The following is a 21,457-nucleotide window of genomic DNA, read 5'->3' as shown; positions in this document are numbered from 1 at the left end:
AATTGACAACCCCAGATACACATATTTTTAAAAGAACTGGTGCTTCCTTAACACTTGCCTGAATTGAATGGGGAAAGAGAATCCTATATGCCTCCCACTTTATACTCCTGAGAAGGAAAGAAAAATGCTCCTCCCTCTTTACGGCAGAGGTCAGCCAGGTCCTAGGCTGAGATTGACAATCAGAAGCAGTTTTTAGGCCCAAAAGCTTCCATACTTCATTACTTGACTTCATGATGAATGAATACTAGTTGTGTTGTGCAAGGATACCAGTGCAGAGCTAAGTTCCTAAATAGCCTTGTGCTGAGGTCTATGGTCTGGGGTCTTTGTGTCTGCTCTTAGCCTCATCTTCCAGTCCAAGCAACCCTTATGGCCTTGACTTCTCAAGAACCTATAATTGAGGCTTACATATTTAACATGCAATACAATGCCAATTCTAGAAAGGCACATGGTTCTTTGGTGAGGATTTGTTAACAGCAAAATCCATTAAGGATACAGACTCTGGAGCCATACTGCCTGGGTTCAAAATCCCATCTCCACCATTCACTAGCTGTATGAACTTAAAATGTTAATTTATCTGTAAAATGTGCATAATGAGTATCTCCCTTACAGAATTATTGTGAGAATTAAATTAATTTATATAAACACAAGGTCATAAAAAATCTTGCATGCAATAAGTACCTGAAATGTGTTAGCTACTATTATTGTTGTTCCTCAAAATAATATGAATCGAGCCCTGGCTGGTGTGGCTTAGCAGAACGAGTGCCGGCCTGCAAACCAAAGGGTCAGAGGTTGATTCCCAGTCAGGGCACATGCCTGGGTTGTGGGCCAGGTCCCCAGCTGGGGGCACTCAAGAGGCAACCACACATTGATGTTTCTCTACCTCTTTCTCCCTCCCTTCCTCTCTCTCTAAAAATGAATAAAATCTTTTAAAAAAACAAATGAATCAAATCACCTGGTACCTATACAGTAGGGGGATGTTATACAAAATTACATGGGAAAATGTTGCCTTTTAGGCAAACATAATTTTTCACAAAGTAGATAACTAATTAAGCCCTAGTTTGTTTGTTTGTTTGTTTGTTTGCAACTCAGAATTTCCACTTATTAAGATTACTGAAATACTAACACGTGTACCAGTCTCTTCCCAGGTGGGTGCCTGGTTCTACCCTTCTGGGGAAAATTATCAGGAAATGACCCTTTAGGGTAGGCAATTAGGGAACCCTCCTCACACTTGGAAGTGGAGGTGCTTCAAGCAGTTTCCTCCTTGGGCTACTAAGATTTCTTGCTTGGTGGGGGTAAGTGTGTTGGGTTGGGGCAGCAGGTTTTCTCTCCTTTTTTCCTCCACCTCTTCTAGCTCTGAGCTCAAGGGCTCAGGGAGCTCAGTGAGATATCTTTCCCCTGGACAGACAGGCGCGAGCTAGGAGTGGAGGCTGCAGGCTCCAGTGGCTGGCATGGAGAATACAGCAGTGCCCTCTGCTGTGAGGCACGCACACCACACTCCAGGAGAAGAGCACTTGCAAGCCTTGCAAAAGTCGGTCCAGCCCTCCCTACACTCACTTACTTTTAAAAAGCGTCCCTGCTCCAGAACCTGGGAGCCTATCTCAGCCTAGGCTTCAGAACCTTTTGTCCTTTTTTAGTCCTGGGCTATCACTATTATTAAGTTAATACAGGAGTGACAATGTTCATTCCACTGCCATCCTAAGCCAAATAGGACTATATCTCATTAGGCAGACAAAAGCCTACTAGCCTTAAAAGGCTCTAAGATAGGAAAGCCTAGGTTATCCATGAAGAATGCAGTTTAAAAGGTCTTCTTAAGTCTTGCTTGGTACTTTTACTCTTATTCAACAAATAAAAGAAATATAGCACAAATCTCTACTTCCAGTCACCCTAAATGTAAACTTTTATTTGCAAGCTGTGATATGGGGTGGAGAAAAGTATGGGAAATGGAAAAAGTCAAAACTCCATTGAAGCTGTAGACAAGGAACCTTTTAAGCCAAACTCAACCTATTACTTCTCATAGGGAATGACACTCTGGTTTTCTGAGCCTAGATCCCAGCGAGCCAAGTCTGGGACACACTTTTACGTAAGTCATACCGTGGAATGGTCTTTAGGAAAGGAAGCCTGTAATATTGCTGAAGAATGCACTTTAAAGGTTTTTAATTCCAGAGCAGTGGATCTCAAGCCTTAGTGTGGATCAGAATCACCTACAAGAGAAATCTTAAAAACTCAGATTTCTGGGCCCTAATCTTAGAGGTTCTGATTTAATAGGTCTGGAGTGAGGCCCCAAAATTTGTATTTCAAACAAGTTCAGATGACACTGATCATCCAGGGTCTAAACTTGGAGAACTACTAGTTGATCTAGGAAAAAAGCAAAGTGGTCTCAGCTCTGAATTAGAGATGGTTATACCATTATGTCTGAAAGAGTCTAATTTCGTGATTACTTCCTTATACAGATCTTCTAGGAGCAGACTAGGCTTATTAATCACATTTCTCATTCTACAATGTTTATTTTCCCATTTAAGAAAAAGAAAGAGGGGGAAATAAAGGTAATACAGAGAAAGAAGGTGGGCAACTGTCTTACACAGCCAGAAGCTCAGGGAGAGGAAGAGTTGGCTGGCTTGTGAGAAGTCACAAGTATTTAGAAAGAGAATGTAAATACTCCCTAAAGCAACACACATCTCAGTGCAACCCAAGGCTACAGCTTTCAGAGCCAACTTCAGGACTTCATCACCAGCCATCAGCTCTACTGAAACCTAACCAATTCCCAGGTCTAGGATTGCATCAGTTTGGCAGCCTGTTGGTTTGCAGACATCTTAACAATCTTAAGCTTAGCCACATGGAAGATGGCCTCTTTCTGCCTGGTGATTCCTAGGCAGGCAGCCGCTGATCTATTATCGTGGATTCACATCCTTCACCAGCAAGGCAATCTGCTCCTGCAGCTGCCGCTCCCCTTCCCATGCTTTGCTCTGGCTTCAGCACTTCAGCAGCTCTGTCTTATGGCCCTGGTGATACATAGGGCAGTAGCTCTGTGGTTCACACAGCACCTGAAAGGTCAGGGACAGAGTAAGGGATTCTTTAGGTTCCTGAACTCTGCCTATTAGGTATAATAGAGAATCTGCTGCTAGTGGCTAAGGAGAAGCAGCAGTTTCTTCTCAGGGCTTTACGGGCCCTGGGAGTTGCATGCTAAAGTTGGATACCCCACGTCTGGGTTTCCCCACTGCCCCACATGCTTCATTCTTTACCATATATTCTAGAAAGAAGTCTCTGTAGCCCCCTTTGAGGATATACAGCTCTGGGTAGTATAATGCAGGATACTGGTTCAGGGCCCTGTCTTCTTCTCTCAGAGAGCGGCACCTTTAGAGAAAACCCAGAGATGTGTGGGGTGAAAAGAAGCAAGGTCAGGATTTCACAGTCCGCTTAATGGGGAAAGAGAGAAAGTACAGACTATTGCTAACCCCCTAACAACTTCCAGATCTCATTATTTTTGCAAAGCAAGGTCTAATTAGCACCATTCTTTCTCCTTTCCTCCACTGGTGCCTAATTCCCAGTTGATTTTTCCTCCACTACTCCAAATTTTTGAATTGAAGAAACCGCCTTCTTACTAGTCCCTAGCATTCTTCAAGCAACAGCAGAGAGTATTCATTCATTCAGTCTTTGTCTGAACTGGTCTGGGAAGGTTCCCTTATAAGTCCTAGCTCAAGTTCACTTTCCATCACCCGCCCTACACCATGTAAATACTCACATTCGAGGACCCCTCTCTGAGGAGAATTCACAGTGGAACACAATGATTACTCTTTTCTGGGCACCCAAAGAGACAACAGGTGTCTTCAGAAAGAAGTTATACAGTTCTTTCTGACTGTATAAGTTTAAGGCTCCCTGTAGAAGAATTATAATAAGTATTTCCTCAAGGGCCTGTGGACAGTGACAACACTTAGAAATACTTGGGATACCATACCACCTTGAGAAATTTGGGCCAGGAAGGCTAGACTATAAACACTTTCAGAGAAGAGACCTAATTGTATCTCTGTATCTACTCCCAGGGCCTGGCATTGAGCTTGGTATGTAGTAGTTGCTCAATAAATGCATGTAGAACTAAACTGCCTGAAGTGTAGGATCATTGTGAGGAATGTCTATGAGCAGTAAATGTTTGCAAAGTGCTTCTCAGTCCTCAAATTAATGTTTTTATTTTCATATGAGAACCATTGGCTCCTACAGAAGAGGGAGATTGGTCTAGGAGAGAAGGGGAAAGTAAATTGCTCAAGGTATACGTAAGCAGAATAGCAATGAGGACTTACAGCTTTGATGTGCTCCAAATATATAATGTCTGCCCTGGTTCTATAGTTCATAAGACTCTTTGTACACAGACTCTTCTCAATAAAGAGCTATCTCCACCCCTTCCCCTGCTAATGTTCCCAATGTAGCCTCACCTGGATGTGTCCTCCCAGGTACTCATACGGATAGCGGCAATCAATAATATAAAACTTCTCAATCAGACCCTGGAATTTCCCCAACAGTAAGGCAGCCACCTGCACAGAAACAATGATTAAATACCCTGCTCACTGTCATTCTGAAGGAGAAGAGCCAGTCACACACAGTGTCTGATTTATACTCCCTTTGGTCACCCAGGATTCCACTATATTCCCCGCCTCCAAAGCCCCTTATTTGAAATGTTGCAATGGTTCAACCCCACCCCACATACAAGGATGGAATAGGAAGTGGCCTTTTTAGAGAACCAAAATATCTGGTATTGCCAGGACACCAGAAAAAAATATATATATATAATGAAGCTACTCATCTTGAGACAGGCATGGCTAGAATCAGTCTTTCAGAAGATACACAAAGACTTCTGCAGTAGCACAGGTAGCAGCTAAAGATCCAGAGTTTACAAGAAGAGATGGGAAACGGTTCCCCATCCTTCAATATAAATAAAGCAAGTCTTTTGGAAAAGAATATAGAAGATAAAGTTTGATACCCAGAGGAGTAAATTTAAGCTACTTGTGGGAGTATAAATTGTTTCAAACTTTCTGGAGGGAACTTTGTAAATGCATATAAAAATAAATGTAATTATACTTTGACTCAGCAATTTATTTTCTAACATTTTTAACTAAATAGAAAAGTACAGTAAAAAAAAGTGGTACAATACTATTCATCTCAGCATTCTCTTAGGTTATCAAAATATTACAAATAAAAGGGGTGTGGTTAAATAAATTACACATGTCAGTATAACAGAATATTATATAGTCATTAAAAGGATAATATAGATCAACAATCTTTTTATTGATATAGAAAGATGTTTACAATGTCTTACTAAGCTAATTGTAACACCACATATACATCATGATTCTATTTTTATAAAACATATGCCAGAATAAAATCTGGAAGGTCATAAGGAAAATATTACTAGTGGTTGTCTCTGGTGGCAAAATTATGGGTAGGGTGACCAAATAATTCTTGCACAAAGTAGGACACTTTTCAGAACGAAAGAGAACACTATTAATAATTACCCTGTACTAGTAGGCATAAATGATATTATAACATGTAAACCAGGATGCAAGGTCACCCAAATTAAGTGATTCTTACTTTTTTCCTTTGGGGGTTTTTGCCTTTTTTTTTTTTCCTTTAGTTTTCCTTTTCTTCCTTCCTTTCTTTCATTTTTTCTTTATTTTTTATTTCTTAAAAGTTATATGTAATTTATTTAGTTAAAAACAGAGGTGATAGAAGAAGGCAATAAAAGTGAGTCATTTAATACAGCTTCAGATGAATAGGGAGTTTGTTAGTGAACATAGTGAAAGAAATAACAATCGGAAATGGTGATTTTAGGAACAGAACAGACCAGATGGTAGCTTATGTAACCAGTTACCATCTCCAGAAATCTGCTTACTGTTTCTGGGGTGATGTACTTCAGATCTTGGTGTCTCCCTGACACAGTTGGCAGCACACATACCTAGAAATACCAAGGAGCTGAAATAACAGCAAGTTTTCTATACCCAAATTTGAGATCAAATGCCCATACATTGTCCTTCTTTCCAAATAACCTTTTAAACCCCCAATGGTCTCTATAATGTGCATTCAATTTCTAAAAACTGTAGCATTTCTATTTCTAAGAACTGATTCTAAGGAACTAATTAAGAATGTGTATAAAGTTTTAGATTTAGCTACAACTATGTCCATCTTGGTATACTTCACAAGGAAAAATTATAAAATATTCTACATAAAGAGATTTATCAAGAAATTATGGGCAGCCAAAAAAAAAAAAAAAAAAATACTGCGCTATTAAAAAACAGCAGCACGGTATTTTATTATAAAATATAAGGCCTGGCTGGTGTAGTTTAGTGGACTGAGTGCTAGTCTGTGAGCCAAAGAGTCGCTGGTTCAATTCCTGGTCAGGCAGGGCACCTGCCTGGGTTGCGGGCCAGGTCCCTGGTTGAGGGTGTGCAAGAGGCAGCCAATCAATGTATCTCTTGTACATCGCTGTTTTTCTCTCTCTCTTCCCCTCTCTCTAAAAGTAAATAAATATAATCTAAAAAAAATAAATAAATAATCGAAGACTTCTAATCAGAAATAATAATAAAAAAATGATGAAATGAAGAATTCTTTAGTGACATGAAAAATGTTCCTGATATAATGAGGAAAAAGAATCCCAACAGATCACAAAATACTAAAAATCTGTTTTTGTGGAAAACCAATAAATGTGTTTGTGTGTGTACATGTTTCTGAAAACACATAGAAAAAAGTCTGGAGAGATATAAACCAAGATGTTAAAAGCATGTATATTCTAGTTGATAAGATTTGGGGTAGACTGCTGTTTCCTTCTTGATTTTCTGTCTGGGACATCTATCCATTAATGTCAATGGGGTGTTAAAATCCCCAACTATAACTGTAGTACTGTCAATTTCTCCCTTTACGTCCATAAAAATTTGTTTTACATATTCAGGTGCTCCTATGTTGGGTGCATAAATGTTTACAAGGGTTGTATCCTCTTTTTGGATTGTTCCCTGTATCATTACATTGTGTCCTTCTTTGTCTCTTATTATAGCCTTTGTTTTAAAGTCTATTTTGTCAGATATAAGCATTGCTACCCCAGCTTTACTCTCATTTCCATGAAAAAGGGTTTAATTCACATGAAATATCTTTTTCTATCCTTTTACTTTTAGAGTATTATGATAAGTGAAATAAGCCAGTCAGAGAAAGACAAGTACTATATGATTTCACTTATACATGGAATCTAATGAACAAAATAAACAAACAAACAAAATAGAAACAGACTCATAGATATAGAGAACAGACTGACAGCTGTCAGAGGGAAGCGGATTAGGGGGCTGGATGAAAAAGGTGAAGGGATTAAGAAAAAAAACAAAAAAAAAACCTTATAGACAGACAACAATATGGTGAAAGGAGGTGGGGTGAGGTAAAAGAGGGTAAAGGGGGGATAAATGATGATGGAAGGAGACCTGACTTGGGATGGTAAACACACAATACCATATACAGATGATGTGTTATAGAACTGTACACCTGGACCCTATATAATTTTATTAACCAATGTCATTTCAATAAATTCAATAAAAATAAATTAATTAAAAAAGAAAAAGAAAAAATTATAAAAACCAAGACTAATCTAGTAACTAAAAAGGAGGTAAAAAACTTTAATATTTCTAACCAATGTCATGAGCAGACTATGATTTTCAGGTTATCTCAGATATGAGTTCATTCTTTGCACCAAGAGAATTCACCAGTGATCTGCTCAGAGCCAAACAAACTTCCTGTTCCTTATTTTTTCTTGGGGGGAGGTGGAGGGTGGACAAAAACAGAAATGACAATACTAGAAAAAGACAAAGAACGTTTTTCCAAGCAACTAATTTGCTATATAGAGAAAAATATGAGGAAAAAACCTTATAAAATTTTAAGAAATGCTTTGACATTTTTCTGTTTGGGAATTACTTTCTAAAGATCAATTAGTTCTTTGGTAATTAATAGCCTTGACTTTTGTATTGGGTAAACCAATATAGTACATGACATCTACCATCGCCTATATATAATATGACAGTAAAGTAGTTCCACATTCAGAAACTTACAATTACAGAAAAGAAATTAACCTTCCATTTCATTATGAATATAAAAATTTGGTAATTGGTAGATTTTCCCAAAACTATAACACATGTAAAGTAACTAGTTAGCTGCTCTATTTCTAATGTTTCTAAGCAATATATCATCTTTCAAAAGTTATATATTCAATGAAGGAAGAAAGGAAGATGGTGATTAAGGGTTGCCCATAAGACAAAAATAGAAATGTTTCATTAAGCTAAAGCAATGGTAATATAAGGGACAGCTTTCAGTCCTGGCTGGTGTGGCTCAGTGGATTGAGTGCTGGCCTGTGGTTCGAAATGTCACAGGTTTGATTCCTGGTCAGGGCACATGCCTGGGTTGTGGACTAGGGCCCCAATTGAGGGCAAGCAAAAGGCAACTGATTTGGTGTTTCTCTCCCTCTCATTCTCCCTCTCTTCCTCTCTCTCTAAAAATAGATAAATAAAATCTTTTAAAAAATAAAAGACTTCCAACCAAGATGGAGGTGTAGGTAGACACACTGCATCTCCCTCAAGATGGAGGCGTAGGTAGACACACTGCATCTCCCTCCACAACCAAGAAGGAATACAACTACCTCAAAACTGGGGACAATCAGAGGTTCCAGAAAATCGAGCTGCATGAAAGTCCAACAAAGATATAAAGAAGAAATACTCATCCAGACAGGTAGGAGGGGCAGAGCTAGGGTAAAGAGGACACAGTGTGGTGGAGGCAGTGGTGACAGCAGTTGTGGCCAGTGGTGGAAAGCACAGTCACATATTTTAAAAAGTAGGGAGGGACACCTGGGGAGCATTTCCTGCACCAGACTAGACCTTGCAGCTCACGGTTCCAACACCGGGGATAATAAAGCCTCATTGCTTCTGACTGAAAATCAGTGTGGGTTAGGGCGGTGGGAGAAACTGCCAATCCCTCAGCAGAGTTCATTTGTTTAGAGGCCCCCACAGTCCTAGAACCACAGCCAGAGCAATAGCTAGAGAGCTGCCAGTCCCATATGGAAGTGGGAGAAGTGCCTGAAAAAGAGGCGAGTGCTGAGCAAGCAGCATTGTTCCCTCTCAAACCCCTCCCCCACATACATCTCCACAATGTGGTGAAATGGGTCACTTGTACTGAGGAATACCTAAGGTTCCGCCCCTTACAATGTGACAGGTGTGACAGCTCTACCTAAGACACAGAGACAAACAAACACAGGAGCCTGTCAAGATAAGGACACAGAGAACCTTGGCCTAAAAGAGGGAATGGATCAAGGTTCCAGTAGGAGAAGAGAGCCAACCTAACAGACACAGAGTTCAAAACACTGGTGATAAAGATGCTCACAGATTTGACAGATATGCTTGAGTACAGCAAACACAGAAGGAAAGAAGTGAAAGCTATGCTAAATGAAACAAAGGAAAATCCACACAAAATCAATGATGAAGGGAAGGAAAGCGGGGTTCAAATCAATGATTTGGAACATAAGGAAGAAATAAATAGTCAACTAGTACAGAATGAAGAAACAGGAATTGGAAAAAATGAGGAGAGGCTTAAGAACCTCTGGGACTTTAAACGTGCCAACATCTGAATCACAGGGGTGCCAGAAAGAGAAGAGGAAGAACAAGAAATTGAAAACTTAGGTGAAAAAATAATGAAGGAAAACTTCCCTAATTTGGCAAAGGAAATAGACGTACAAGTCCAGGAAGTGCAGAGTCCCAAACAAGTTGGACCCAGAGAGGACCACACCAAGATACATCATAATTAAAATACCAAAGGTTCAAGATAAAGAGAGAATCTTAAAGGCAGCAAGAGAAAAGCAGAGTTAATTACAAAGGAGTTCCTATAAGACCATCAGCTGATTTCTCAAAAAAAAAACTTTGCAGGCAAGAAGGGACTGGCAAGAAGTATTCAAAGTGATGAAAAGGACCTACAACCAAGATTCTTCTTTCCAACAAAGCTATTATTTAAAATGGAAGGGCAGACTAAGTGCTTCTCAGACAAGGTAAACCTAAAAGAGTTCATCATCACCAAGCCATTATTATATGAAATGTTAAAGGGGCTTATTAAAACTATGAACATTAAAATTACAATGAACTCACAACTATCAACAAACTAAAAAATCAAAAACAAACTAAGCAAACAACCAGAATAGGAAGAAAATCATAGGTATGGAGATCATTTGGAGGGTTATCAGCTGGGAGGGGGCAAGGGAAGAAATGGGGAAATGGTGCAGGGATTAAGAAGCATAATTGGTCAGTACAAAATAGACAGGAGGAAGTTAAGAATAATATAGGAGCCCTGGCTGGTGTAGCTCAGTGGATTGAGTATTGGTTTGCAAATCAAAGGGTTGCCAATTTGATTCCCAGTCAGGGCACATGTCTGGGTTGCAGGCCAGGTCCCCAGTTGGGGGCACGTGAGAGGCAACCACACATTGATGTTTCTCTCCCTCTCTCTCTCTCCCTTCCCCTCTTTCTAAAAATAAATAAAATCTTTAAAATAAAAAATAAAAAAAAGAATAATATAGGAAAGGGTGAAGCCAAAGAACTTATATGCATGACCCATGGACATGAACTAAGGGGGCTGGGATTGCTGGAGGGAATGGGGATTCTGGGTGGAGGCGAGCAAAGGGAAAAGAAATTGGTACAACTGTAACTGCATTAATCAATAAAATATACTTAAAAAAAAAAAAAAAAAGACAGCTGTCAAATGTCCAGGATAGCAGGTGCATTTTCATCTACTAAGATTAGTTTATGTGGCTAATGGAAAAATGTTTGCTAGTAAACAATAAGAACACAGATTCAAAGAACGATCATCTTAATAACTTAGTGGTTAAACAACTGAAAAAATTTGTTTCATTTCTCTTGAAGAAACATAGCCCTTAACTGCTATCTTGTGATTTTGATTTGTTTCATTCCAAATATACAAAAGCTACTTTGTTTTTGGTGTCTAAAAAAAATTTGGGGTAGATTTCATTTTCAATCTTTTCTGTAATGACCAAGTATTATTTATATAATTTAAAAAGATAGTCTAAAAGAGAAAAAAAGTAGTAAGTCTCATGCTTTCCCCACTCTTCCAGATTTTTCCAGAATGAATAGGAATACTTTCTCACTGGAAAGGTTTAGGGCTTAGATCTACTACTACAGGTTATCGGAGCGTACTTGGTGAGGATTCCTAGTGTTCTCTGAAAGCAGAGAAGAAAAGATTCAGACCCAAAGTGACTCACTGAAATATAGGAAAGTGTACCCACACTCACCTTGGAGAAATCACCAGTCATGTACCCCTGGTTAGAATCTTCCTCCAGCATCTGAATGATATTAATGTCAGAAAGAGAGACTGTTTTCTTTAGATCTAAGCCCTGAAAATGACATACCCAATTCTCATGTTAAAAGTTTAAAAATCAGCCCTGGCTGGTGTGGCTCAGTGGATTCAGCTCTAGCCTGCGAATCAAAGGGTCACTGGTTTGATTCCTGGTCAGGGCACATGCCTGGGTTGTGGGCCAGGTCCCCAGTTGGGAGCACATGAGAGGCAACCACACATTGATGTTTCTCTCTCTTTCTTTCTCTCTCCCTTCCCATCTCTTTAAAAATAAATAAAAATAGAATTTTTAAAAGAAAAAATAAGTTTAAAAATCAGGGAATGAAGGAAGTGAAGAATCATTTAAAAATTGCATATCCTTTGTTCTAGTAATTCCACTTGTTTTCCTAAGGAAGTAAGGAAACACACAAAAAAGTGGCTATAAGGATGGATATCCCAGCACATTTATAATTGAAAAAAAAGTACTAATAAATTAAATGTTCAGCCCTGGCTGGTGTGGCTCAGTGGATTGAGCACCGGCCTGTGAATCGAAGGGTTGCTGGTTTGATTCCTAGTCAGGACACATGCCTGGTTTGCTAGCCAGGTCCTCAGTTGGGGCAGTGCAAGAGGCAACCACACATTGACGTTTCTCTCCCTCTTTTTCTCTCCCTTCCCCTCTCTCTAAAAATAAATAAATAAAATATTAAAAAAGAAAAAAAAAATTAAATGTTCAGTAAGAAAGCCCTGGTTAAACAAATCATATGCTAGATATTATAGGTTACTGTTATGCAATAAAAAGTAAGTTGTAGATTAAGTTCTTTGACATAAAAATATGTTCATGATATCCTTAAGTTAGAAAAATACTTTGTAACACCACTTTAATAAAAGAAAAAAATTGTATAGAAAAGTGTCTAGAAGAACCTACATAGTGTTAACAGTAATTATCTCTGGCCTGTGGGACTATGGGCATTTGCGAGTTTCTTTTTGTTTATTTGCATGTTCTATACTATGATATACTAATTTTATAAAATAGCCAAATACACACACACACACACACACACACACACACACACTCTCACTCTCTCTCTCTCTCTCTATTTGTTTTTTAAGGAAGGGTATTTTGGAAACTGAGAAGGCATCACCATTTCCTCATGGCCTATACACTTCTCAACACATACAGTCCTACTCCTCTCTGTACTACCCTACTGTTCATCGAGGTCATCAACAATCTTCAGGCTGCCACATCTAACAGTCACTTCTTTAGCCATAATGCATATATATCTTTCTGAACCTCAGAAAGGCTTCCATTGAGCTGGCTAATCCCTTCTTCCTTGGCTTCAATGGCAAAACCTCCTAGCTTTTTAGTTTAGTTCTAATATAGGTAGCCCTTATACTAAAGGAAACGTGATGCTTCTACTTTTCTGTTGCTCCTTCTGTCATTTTTGTTGGGCCTCCTGACCTATCAAATCTCTAATAATAGATGCTGAATTCATCGGGAGTAGGTACTGGTCCTTTTTTAACTCTTCACTCTTGCCATAGGTAGCTTTTTTCCACCCATAAATTTAAATTTCTCCTCTATGCTCTGACTCTCAAATTTCTATCTCCAGTCAAGACCTCTGACTTTGCTTCCCAGACTTCCATATCCACATACCTGCTTACCAATTTTTGAGTACCTACTAGGCAACAGAGCAGTGAATAAGAGAGTAAAAGAGACAAACAAATATGCTCTATATTTGTATGTAGTGATAAATGCTTTAAGTGAAAAATAAAGGAGGATAAAAATATTTTTTAAAATATTAGGGCCCTGGCTGGTAAGGTTCAGTAGATTGAGCACTGGCCTGCAAACCAACGGGTCACCAGTTCAATTCTCAGTCAGGGCACATGCCTGGGTTGCAGGCCTGATTCCCAGTTGGGCATGCACAAAAGTCAACCACAGATTGATGTTTCTCTCACTCTCTTTCTCCCTCCCTCCCCCTCTCTCTAAAAACAAAATATTAAAAATAATAATTAAAAATAAAAAAATATTAGGGTTGGAGAACTTGTCAGGAAAGGCCTTTCTGATCAGGTAACATATGTGCAAAAATGAAACTGAAATGAGGGAGAAAATCATGTGTTGTCTATGGGAAGAATGTTCCAGGCTGAAAGAAAAACAAATATAAAGACCGAGGTGAGAATGGCAAGACCAAGGATGGCCTCATTTATTATGGTACTATTAGCTCAAAAACTAATTGAAGCAACACTATAAACTAACTATCTGGACCTAACAGATGTTAATAGAACACTGTACTCAACAACAATAGAATATACATTCTTGCCCTGGCTGGTGTGGCTCAGTGGATTAAGCATTGACCTGCGAACCAAAGGCTTGCTGGTTTGATTCCCAGTCAGGGCACATGCCTGGATTGTGGGCCCGGTCCCCAGTTGGGGGCATGCAAGAGGCAACCAAACATTGATGTTTTTATCCCTTTCTTTCTACTTCCTTTCCCCTCTCTCTAAAAATAAATAAATAAAATCTTTAAAAAAAAAAAAGAATATACATTTTTCTCAAATATAAATGGAACATTCCCCAGGACGACCATATGCCAGGTCATAAAATAAGCCTCAACAACTTTTAAAGTATTGACATTATACAAAATATGTTCTTTGACCATAATGGAATAATTAGAAATTAATAACAGAAAAAAATCTGGAAAACTTAGAAATATATGGAAATTTAACAACAAACTCCTAAATAATCAGTGGGTCAACAAAGATTACAGTGGAAATTAGAAAATACTTTGAGATAAATGCAAATGAAGACACAACATACCAAAACTTATGGTATGCAGCTAAAGCTGTGTTTAGATGAAAATGTATAGCTGTAATTGCCTATATAAAGAAGAAAGATCTCAAGTCAATGAGCTAACCTTCCACCAAGAAGAAACTAAATCTAAAGCAAGCAGCCTTAAAGAAATAAGAAAAGTTAGAGCAAAACTTAATGAAGTAGAGAATTTTAGTTCTTTGAAAAGATGAACAAAACTAATAAATCTTTTAGCTAGACTGACCAAGAAAAAAAATAGAGACGACTCAAATACTAAAATCAGAAATAAAAGAGAGCACATTACTATCAGAAATAATAAAAAGATAATAATGGAATACTACGAACAACTATCTGCTAACAGATGAGAAAACTTAGATTAAATGACAAATATCTAAAAAGACAAAAACTACTGAAACTGACTCAAGAAGGAACAGAAAATCTGGCTATACCTACAAAAAGTAAAGACTGTATTAGTAATTTAAAAACTTCCCACAAAGAAAAGCCTAGGCCCAGATGGCTTCAGTTGTAAATTCTGCCTAACATTTAAATAAAGAAATAAAAACCAATTCTACACAAACCCTTCCAGAAAGTTGAAAAGGAGAATTCTTTCCAAATGATGACATCATTACACTGATACCAATACCAAAGACATTACAAGAAAAATGAAAAATTAAAGATCAGTATCTCTCCTGAGCATAGACACAAAAATTCTCAACAAAATTTTAGTAAATCAAATCTAAAAATATATATAAAAAGGGTAATATACCTTGACCAAATATGCTTATTACAGGAATGCAAGGTTGTTTTAACATTTGAAAATCAATGTATTTACCATATTAACAGGTTAAAAAAAGGAAACTCATATGATTATTTTAACAGATGCAAAGTATTTAATAAAATCTAGTATCTGTTCCTGTTAAAATTTATCAGCAAACTAGGAATAGAAGGGGAGCTTTCCTTAACCTGATAAGTGGCATCTCAAGAAACTATAAAAATATCATACTTAATGGAGAAAAACTGGATGCTTTTCCTGGTAGATAGGGTACAAGGCAAGGAATTCTCAATAACTTTAAGACTGTAACACCTGAAAAAAATACAAAAGAAAATTGAAAGAAAAAGAGTCCTGATATCAAAAAGGTTGAGAATCATTAATCCAGGAGAAAGAAGAAAATTGATCATACGAGAGAAGAAATATTGTAGGAGCAGACAAGATGCTTCCATCTGAGTCAGGGTTTCTGCAATCTTTACAATGGCAGAAGACCCAACATGATCTGTCCTTGCAGATAACATCAGAGAGCACTGTACCTTGGCCTCTTCTTGATCTTCCAGGGAAAACTCCATCAATTCATCTGAAATCTCCTCTGCCTGTTCTTTTTCTAGTTCTGGACTTTTATCCAATTTTGGAACTGTAATGATGGGACTGCCCAGATATTTAATTTCATTTTCCACCAAGTTTCCATTGTCCTGTCAAGAATATTGACAATATTTTAAGTTATCCAAGACACTTAACTTATACCATATATAAAAATTAACTCAAAATGAAGCGAAGACCTGAATGTATAGCTAAAAGTATAAAATTCTCAGAAGAAAACATAGTGGAAAAGCTTCATGACATTGGATTTGGCAATGATTTCTGTGATATGATGAAAAAGCACAAATATTTTTCTTTTAGGTAAATTGAAGTTCATCAAAATTTAAAACTTGTGTATCAAAGAATACTATCAAGAAAGTGAAAAGTCAGCCCACAAAAATGGGAGAAGATATTTGCAAATCATATATATATACCTCCTACAACAGAAACAAACAGGACTTCAAAAGAGATTTGCCCAAAGATGATATACAAATGGCCAATTAGTACATGAAAAAATGTACAACATAACTAGTCATTTGCAAAATGTAAATCAAAACCACAATGAGCCCTGGTTGGTGTGGTTCAGTGGATTGAGTGCCAGTCAGTGGACCAAAAGGTTGCCAATTTGATTCCGTCAGGGCACATGCCTGGGTTGCAGGGGCCAGGTCCCCAGTTGGGAGCATGTGAGAGTCAACCAATTGTGGTTTCTCTCTCGCACATCATGTTTCTCTCCCTCTCTTTCTCCCTCCCTTCCCCTCTCTCTAAAAATAGATAAAATCTTTAAAAAAAAAAACAAAAAAAAACCCACAATGAGGTATTACTTCACACCCATTATGATAGCTATTATATAAAAAAAGACAATAACAAGTATCGACAAGGATATGGAAAAACTGAAATCCTTGTACATTGCTGTGGGAAATGTCAAATGGTACACCTGCTATGGATAACAGTACAGCAGCTTCCAGAAAATTAAACAAGAAATTACCAAATGATCCAGCTATTTTATTTCTGGGGATATACCCCAAAATGTTGAAAGCATGGATTTGAACAGATATTTGTATACCAATGTTTATAGCATCATTAGTCATAATAGCTAAAAGGTGGGAACAATGCCAAAGTCCATCACAAATTAATGAATAAACAAAATGTGGTATATACATAAAATGGAAAATTATTCAGCCATAATAAGGAATGAAATTCTGATACATGTTACAACATGGATGCATGTTGAAGACATTATGCTAAGTGAAATAAATCAGATACAAAAGGACAAATGTTACGTGATTCCACTTCCATGAAGTACCTAGAGCAGTCAAACTCATAGGGACAGAAAGCAGACTAGAGATTACCAGAGGCTGGGAGAAAAGAGGAATGGGGAGTAATTGTTTAATGGGTAGAGAGCTTCTATTTCAAATGATGAAAAATTCTGGAAATGGATAGTAGTAACGGTTGTGCAACATCGTAAATGTACTTAACAACACTGGATCGTATACTTAAAAATTGTTAAAAGGGTAAATTTTTATGTTATGTATATTATGTTATGTATATTCTCTCTCGCACATTGATGTTTCTCTCCCTCTTTCTCCCTCCCTTCCCTTCTCTCTAAAAATAAATAAATAAAATATTTAAATAAACAAATAAAATTTATAATGATGACCTGCTGTGCAAGACTTGGAGCTAGGTTTCTGTTCTAGGGTCAAACCTTATAAAGAAAAACAAAAAACAAACCATAAAGAAGTTATTTTCCTCTAATGATGTTGTTTGTTTGTCTAGCATACTGAGGCGTTATGAGCTCCAGGTCTCATGATAACAACAATTTGCTTTGCACCAAGGAAGACAACTGCTAATTTATATGTATCTAGGTTCCCATTAGACACTCACATTTTCTTTATTTGTGGATGAGGTACATATTGCATCTTTCTTCCTGTTACCATGACCCAAAGCATTTGGAGTGCTACAAAGCAGCTGTGCCTATAAGAGATGGTTTTCTGAGAACATCCAGCAACCTCTAGCCACATGTTAGCTGAAAACCCTGTCTTCCATCTGAGGAATAAAGCCAAACCTAAGAAAGAGGAGCTACTCACTGGGCTGCATTTTATAAGGTGCTGGTGATGATTCCTGTAGATTAAAAAAAAAAAAATTACCAGTCAGTTTTGCCTCAAATACTATATGGTTATTCATCAGTGGCTTGCGGCATGCCAACTCTTCCTTTCTTGCATTCTAGCATCCCTATACCTAGTTGATAGGTATCTTCCAATAACAATATGTAGGGTGTTCTCTGTGGTAAATATTAAGATGTTGAGTGACACCCTGAAGATAAGGCCCTTATTTTTTATTTGCATAGCCATATGTATATATAGATATAGATATGCAGTAAAAATGATGATTTTGTCCTCTATCTTATGTAGACACAATTTATAACTTACTAATTTTCCAGCATTGACTACTGAAAGTTAATATTTATTTTTTTTATAAATTTCTATCACCCTTTCCAGGAGTTCATTTGGTCTACATGGGTTAGGGCATTTTAAGCAATTCAAAGAAAGTACAGACAATAAGTAAATTTTCACATGTATTGATAAAAATAGTCATGGAAAGCCTTCCCTAGTGCACTAAAGTGGCACCTAATTCACCTAAACATCGAAGGATAAAGTTCTAAAAAGATTAAGTCAAATAGAAAACTTATAGTAAGTTTAAGAAGTTGACTTAAAAATACTTTTTGTTCCTTGAGTATTCCCTGACTGAACACTTTAAGATCTCCAACAAAGAATCTTCATAAGTAATAATAATAAATATTCTAAAACGCTTTGACAGGTACTAAGCATTAAATGAAAAATTAATCCTTGCAATAGCTGTTTATAAGGAGTGCTATTATTCTCTTCATTATTTTTTTTCTTTACTATTAATGAAGAAACTGAGATGCAGTGAAAGTAAGAAACTTGTTAGAGTTATAGCTGGTGAAGTAGTAAGCCACTGGAGTCCAGATGCTGACTCTACAGCTTACACTAAGCAGTTAAGCACTAGGATGCAGCACTAGTCACATGTAGGTAACAGCCTAAGTCTAAGTGCAGTATATAATTTTCCTGCATTTTTAAAGATAGTACTGATTGTGTGTGATGGTTAAAATAAATAGCTTTCATTTTCACAACACTCTGGGAAACTTAAAAACTTTTCGAGGGAAGGATCTAGGCCTCCAGGCCCATTATACCCAAAGTGAAACATTCTATACTCTGCAGAGTTTGCATAAGATAAAATTCCCATGCCATTGCTGAAAGGTTTTAGCATGAGGTTCATTTAGCAAAAGAACTTACATCTGAGCTAACTGTATTTCCTGAGGTCCTGGAGAATCCAAAGGACCTGCAATCAGATATAAAGTTATTCTTGTCCATTCATCCTGTCTTTCCTTCTGATTTTCTTCATTACCAGTAAGCCATATTAATTTCAAAGCTGACCTTCTGAACACAAAGGCTCTTGATAGGTGTACAAGCTAATAGAATCTTAAGAATTTACATGTGCCACTGAAAGACAAAATGCTGGGAAACAAGGCACTAAACTACGGAGATATTTTTCATGAGTGGAAAAGAATGCCTATCACTTAGGAAATCTGAAAATAGAACAAATACTAAAATGGTTGACTAGTAAAACATAGGGCTCGGACCCTACAAAAACACAAGAATTAGCTGACAAAGTATTTATTTATGTTGGTTTCTTTGTCTCTGCTGATATTAGACTAGGTCATAAAACTTCTCATCTTAACTACTATTTTCATTCCATCATTCAGTGAATTTCAATTCATACCATCAATCAGTCAACAAAATATTCCTTCCTGTCTAAAATTTTCAAATGCAAAGTGACTCCTATTAATATTATTATATTTCTCTTCCCATTGGCTTGATCATTCTCCTCAAAAATCCTATAGATACCCACAGAATTCCAACTTTAAGGCTCTTTTCCTACTTTTACCACCTTCCATGTCTATTTTACTACCCTAACCTCTCCATTAAAAGTTATTCTTTCCAGGCCCTGGCCAGGTAGCTCCATTGGTCAGGGCGTTGTCCAGATACTCTAAGGTTGCAAGTTCAATCCCCACTCTGGACACATATAAGAAGCAACCATTGAATGAATGGATAAGTGGAACAACAAAATTAATGTTTCTCTCTCTCTCAAATCAATAAATAAAAATTAAAAATAAAAAAAAAGTTATTCTTTCCCTTGAAAGCTTTATCTTCCTTCTCCCTACCAGTTCCATCAAGGTTTGCAGGAGTGGCAAGTTGAGTGGCAGACATCTCCCCACTGCTGAGATTTGAAAGATCAAGGCAACGTTTTGGGGTTCCTCTGTTGAGACATAATAGTACACCAATATTCTCATTAAGATGTAAAATTTGTAAAAGGCAAAGATCACATTATTCTCAATTTGAGATACCGCTCAATGATTATCACATAATCTGAACAGTGTCCAAATAAATCCAATTGCTTTTGGAAATATTTCAGAGTACGTTGAGAAAAATCTCCCACCTTTTCTCTTCTCCAATAATTGTACCTAATTTTCACGTCACCAACATACTAAGACAGTAGGTTTATTGTTGTTTGGAGGACCCAAGTTTATTGACTGAGGTGGGTCTTGATCCCTCATCTTCTGCCCTGTACACCATGAGCACATTGATTTGATTTCTCCCTGGAGTCTCTAGTACTTCTCAAGTTTGTAACTCTCCAATTTTGCTAGCTGAGGCATTAGGGCATGGCATAGCCAAAATTTAAAGTACAATAACACTAATATTAATATTAATAAAGTGACCGACTCATACAATGCAACAGTTTTCAAAGACTTTTCTCACACATCACATCATTTGATTCTCACAAGATCCTAGTAACATAGGAAGAGATTATTTCAAGGGCTAAGGCTTAAACTTAGATCTTTTGAACGAGGGCATTCTTTATCAAAACTGTTTAGAAAAGCAAAGGAGATAAGGTGTGAAAAGGTGGATTTACCCAGACAAAATGCTTAGGTTTGCAGAATCACCAAAGATTTTGTTCACTGGCGTTCTAGGGAGATCTGGACAGACGGCAAAGGAAATGTCTCTCTCTAGGAGCAGGTTTAATATCTTCCTCCGATGGGACCTAAAACTGGGTCCTGTGCCAGGGCTGTCCTCTCTTGTGGATGAATTGAGTTCTGCAGACATAGTCTCCGAGTACTTACTAAGAAGAAAAAAATAAAACCTAGCTAAGAAGAGAACGTCACCTAAATAGGCACATCACAGATCGTCCAGCTTTCACATCCTCTTCCACCCTTCCCGGCAGCGGCCAAGTGCATCGGTATTGGAGAATGGGCATCCCCAACGGTGAATCAGTCACCACTTGGCTTGAAGGTTAAATCGCACTTGCCCGAAGCGGCCGGGCTTTTCAGTCGGAATGTGAACTTACCGTGAGGAAACCCCGGGGCTTCAAAGCGGAAACGGAAAGAAGGCTTTGGCTTGTTCGAGACCACACAGCTCGTGATTCCTAACCCGAAAGAACTCAGGTCTCTTAACTCGCGACAATACCTTAAACCTTAGAGCCCTAAACTTCCGTTTGTGGGGCTCCAACTGGCCTCTGAGAGGAAATGGGGTCTCCGCGATTCTAGCGGAGATGGCTCAGTTCTTACCTCAGGTTTCAGTCTGAGATTTACCTTCAGGAGAAAGGGAAGTAGATGGGGTCCGTCACAGTGAAGACTTGAGCAAAATTAAAGGAATTCTCAGGAAAGGAGACAATTAACCAGACTACAGTTCTACTTCTCGACTGGATTGACTACGGTCAGGATTTGCAGCTTATCTCCTCAGGGCCTCAGAGCACGAACATTAACAGTCACAGGCCTTGACCATTCAAACCTTCCGCCCTCCCAATAACCTATCATGCTCTCCTCGAAAATGAGACAGCCAATCTTCGCGCGCCCGCCCAGAACCCCCTCAGCCAATCGTTTGGCTCATCCG

The 21,457-nt window shown here is 37.9% G+C and overlaps 1 protein-coding gene across 1 annotated transcript; it reads right to left on the bottom strand.

The window, feature by feature from the left end:
* Positions 1 to 1,889: 1,889 nt before the first annotated feature.
* Positions 1,890 to 21,349, bottom strand: CDC25C (cell division cycle 25C). The gene is made up of 13 exons (XM_090288255.1): positions 21,133 to 21,349; positions 20,481 to 20,687; positions 19,732 to 19,826; positions 18,803 to 18,848; positions 17,576 to 17,609; positions 17,373 to 17,462; positions 15,446 to 15,604; positions 11,300 to 11,350; positions 5,879 to 5,941; positions 4,425 to 4,523; positions 3,740 to 3,873; positions 3,240 to 3,351; positions 1,890 to 3,041 (listed from the first exon to the last, which is right to left on the bottom strand). Exons 2-13 carry the CDS (start codon positions 20,669 to 20,671, stop codon positions 2,970 to 2,972), a joined length of 1,146 nt encoding a protein of 381 aa, XP_090144381.1. The 5' UTR covers positions 20,672 to 20,687; positions 21,133 to 21,349; the 3' UTR covers positions 1,890 to 2,969.
* Positions 21,350 to 21,457: the final 108 nt, after the last annotated feature.

The sequence above is a fragment of the Furipterus horrens genome, unplaced genomic scaffold (assembly GCF_987537825.1).
Source record: "Furipterus horrens unplaced genomic scaffold, mFurHor1.1.pri manual_scaffold_10, whole genome shotgun sequence".
Taxonomy (NCBI): Eukaryota; Metazoa; Chordata; class Mammalia; order Chiroptera; family Furipteridae; genus Furipterus; species Furipterus horrens.
This window is presented reverse-complemented; position numbering and strand designations above follow the sequence as displayed.